This window comes from Monoraphidium neglectum (assembly GCF_000611645.1).
Source record: "Monoraphidium neglectum strain SAG 48.87 unplaced genomic scaffold scaffold06342, whole genome shotgun sequence".
Classification (NCBI taxonomy): Eukaryota; Viridiplantae; Chlorophyta; class Chlorophyceae; order Sphaeropleales; family Selenastraceae; genus Monoraphidium; species Monoraphidium neglectum.
The window spans coordinates 1-2308 of NW_014007298.1; the positions used below are offsets into that span (position 1 = coordinate 1).

General features: G+C 63.9%; 1 protein-coding gene across 1 annotated transcript; it reads right to left on the reverse strand.

Annotated features, from left to right (window-relative positions):
• Positions 1-2027: 2027 nt before the first annotated feature.
• Positions 2028-2285, reverse strand: MNEG_16413 (hypothetical protein; the record flags this gene model as incomplete). Its single annotated transcript, XM_014035117.1, has 1 exon — positions 2028-2285. A coding segment is annotated over one exon (258 nt), but the record flags the coding sequence as incomplete, so codon positions are not given.
• Between the last annotated feature and the right edge of the window lie 23 nt (positions 2286-2308).

The following is a 2308-nucleotide window of genomic DNA, read 5'->3' on the forward strand; positions in this document are numbered from 1 at the left end:
GCGCGGCGCGCCTGCAGGGTGGGAAGAACTGCACCCTCATGCTGTGGGCGCGCGGCGTGCGGCGCGGGCAGCAGATCAGCGTCGGGGTCTACCCTGTGGGGGCCGACCCCTTGAGCAAGGCGGTCAAGCCGGCGCTGCCGCTGACGACCCTGACGCTCTCGCCCGAGCGCCACTGCCAGTTCACGCTGCCCGTTTTTGCGCCCCGGGCGTCGGGCGATTACGAGGTCGCAATCAAGGCCGATCTGACGGCGTGGAAGCCAAGGGTCGACATCGACGACGTCGAGGTTTACTGCCTGCCTTGAGAAATCAAGGGCAGGCTGTCTCGAAAGACTTGCAGGGCGCGGCATGCTCAGGCCGGCACTCTATTATCATTGCTACCAGGATTGGCTGCCACGCACCCGTGGTGTGTTGCTCAGGCGTTGACTGGCGCATCTGCAGTGCAGACTGATGGGCCCAAGGGGCGTGCCGCAGCAATGTTGCACTGCGAACGGCAAAACGGCACCCTCTTGTTGGGAGGACTCATCCCTTACAGACACATATTGACCGCAGCCGAAGTCCTCAGACATCGTGCAGTCCCCAATACCCCGCACTCGAGCTTGCACACAAGCTGAAACACATGAGCTTGCACACAAGCCCAAAACAACCCTACCTGCCCTTGCTCAACCTCTTCTTGTGGCCTGGAAAGGAATTCGGCACTGCATGCTTGTGATGGTCGAGTTATATGCACCAGGACGGCTGCGTTTTTTTGCAGTCGACAGGCTGACGTCATTACCTGGGCTGCTCTCAACTAGGTGTGAGCGGACCAGCAGCCAAAACCTGGCGCGCACTTTTGTTTCAGGGCATCGCGAGAAGCCCACTAGCAGTCTGCACTTGTTCGGTGCTGCACTCAAGCCACCCCTTGCAACAAGGGGGTGGCAGGAGGCCAGGTGACACGCATGCAAACGGACAGGCACCACCAAGTCAACACCTTCTCCCTCAAAACCTAGCTGAGTGCGAGCCTGCGCGAAGGCGTTGACGCTCAGCAACATACATAACCGCCTGGTCGCCCCTTGTTTCTGTTTCTGCTGCGCTCCTCGCCGTCGTTTGTGGCCGACGCGCACTGCACGCTGTCACCAAGTTCTACTGTTGGATTTCGGCGGCGGGGCCGGCCCTCAGGCGGGGCCCGACAAGGGGTTGTTGCCTGCGCAAGGCTGCAGGGGCGCATTGGGAGTCTGGGGCACCCTGCCCGCAGTCCCCTCGCTGCCCTGCGATGGGTGCCCCCCCTCCCCCCCCCCTGCACAGGGGCTGCTAGTAGCGCTGCAGTGCCTGCGAATTCCCTTTTTTGTGCTCGTCGCGCCGACCAATGCCACGACGGTCACTTGCAGTCAAAGCCGGATCACGCGCTGTGGGCGCAGCACCAATCAACAGGGGGCGCGCCGCTGCAGCCACATTTGCGCCGGCTGCCCCCGTGCCTTGGTATGTTGTGCTTGCAAGCACGCTGATCCCAGGTAACGGATGTGGCGCCGTGTCTTCCTTCGCCTGTGTTGCTTAGGTTCAATCACGCTTGCTTACACAGACGAGGAATGTAAAAGCATCCTGCACCCTACAGCGACCCCAGCTCCAGGATTGAAACAGCTACGCAGCAAGATCAAGGTCAAGAGGCGCCGCGGCGCAACCCGCGCCCGAAAAGCGATGGTCGCGCACGGCTCGTGAACGCAGCTGCTAGGATGAGGAGCGGCGCGAGAGGCAGCATCATTCAGGATTGGAAAAACATTCAGGCGCCCGAACACCTCAACAAGACCTGCATGAGCTTTGCCGTCCATGCGACCTCTCCCACAGCCCTGAACCCAGAACAGGAATCAGCCCAGGACGACTCCCCGCGGATACGCGAGGGCACCGCAGAAAGAGGCACTCGTTACGTAGCTAAGGGTGGCTTGGGCAAATTTCAGCTGCCAAACAGGCGGCCTTGCCCTTAAAGGGACAGACCCGTCCTTGGCCAGGGCGCCCGCCGCCGCGGCCGGACGGGGCCCCGCCGCCGCCGCCCGCCGTCACGCGCCAATGGTGCTGCTGCTCGCCCCGCTGCTGCTCGGCCGCGCGTCCTCGTGCCCCGCCGCCCCTGCCGCGGAGCGGCGCCGCTGGTCGGCCAGGCAGGCGGCCTTGTGGCCGAGCAGCTTCCAGTGCTGCTTGCAGCACGCGTCGGAGCAGTAGACAACCTGGGGGTTCCTGCAGCCCGCGCAGCGCCGCAGCTTGACGCCGGCGGCCTTGCCCTTGCCGCACACCACGCACGCCTTGGCGGGCGCCGCGCCCTGCCCCTGGTCGGACCCCCGCC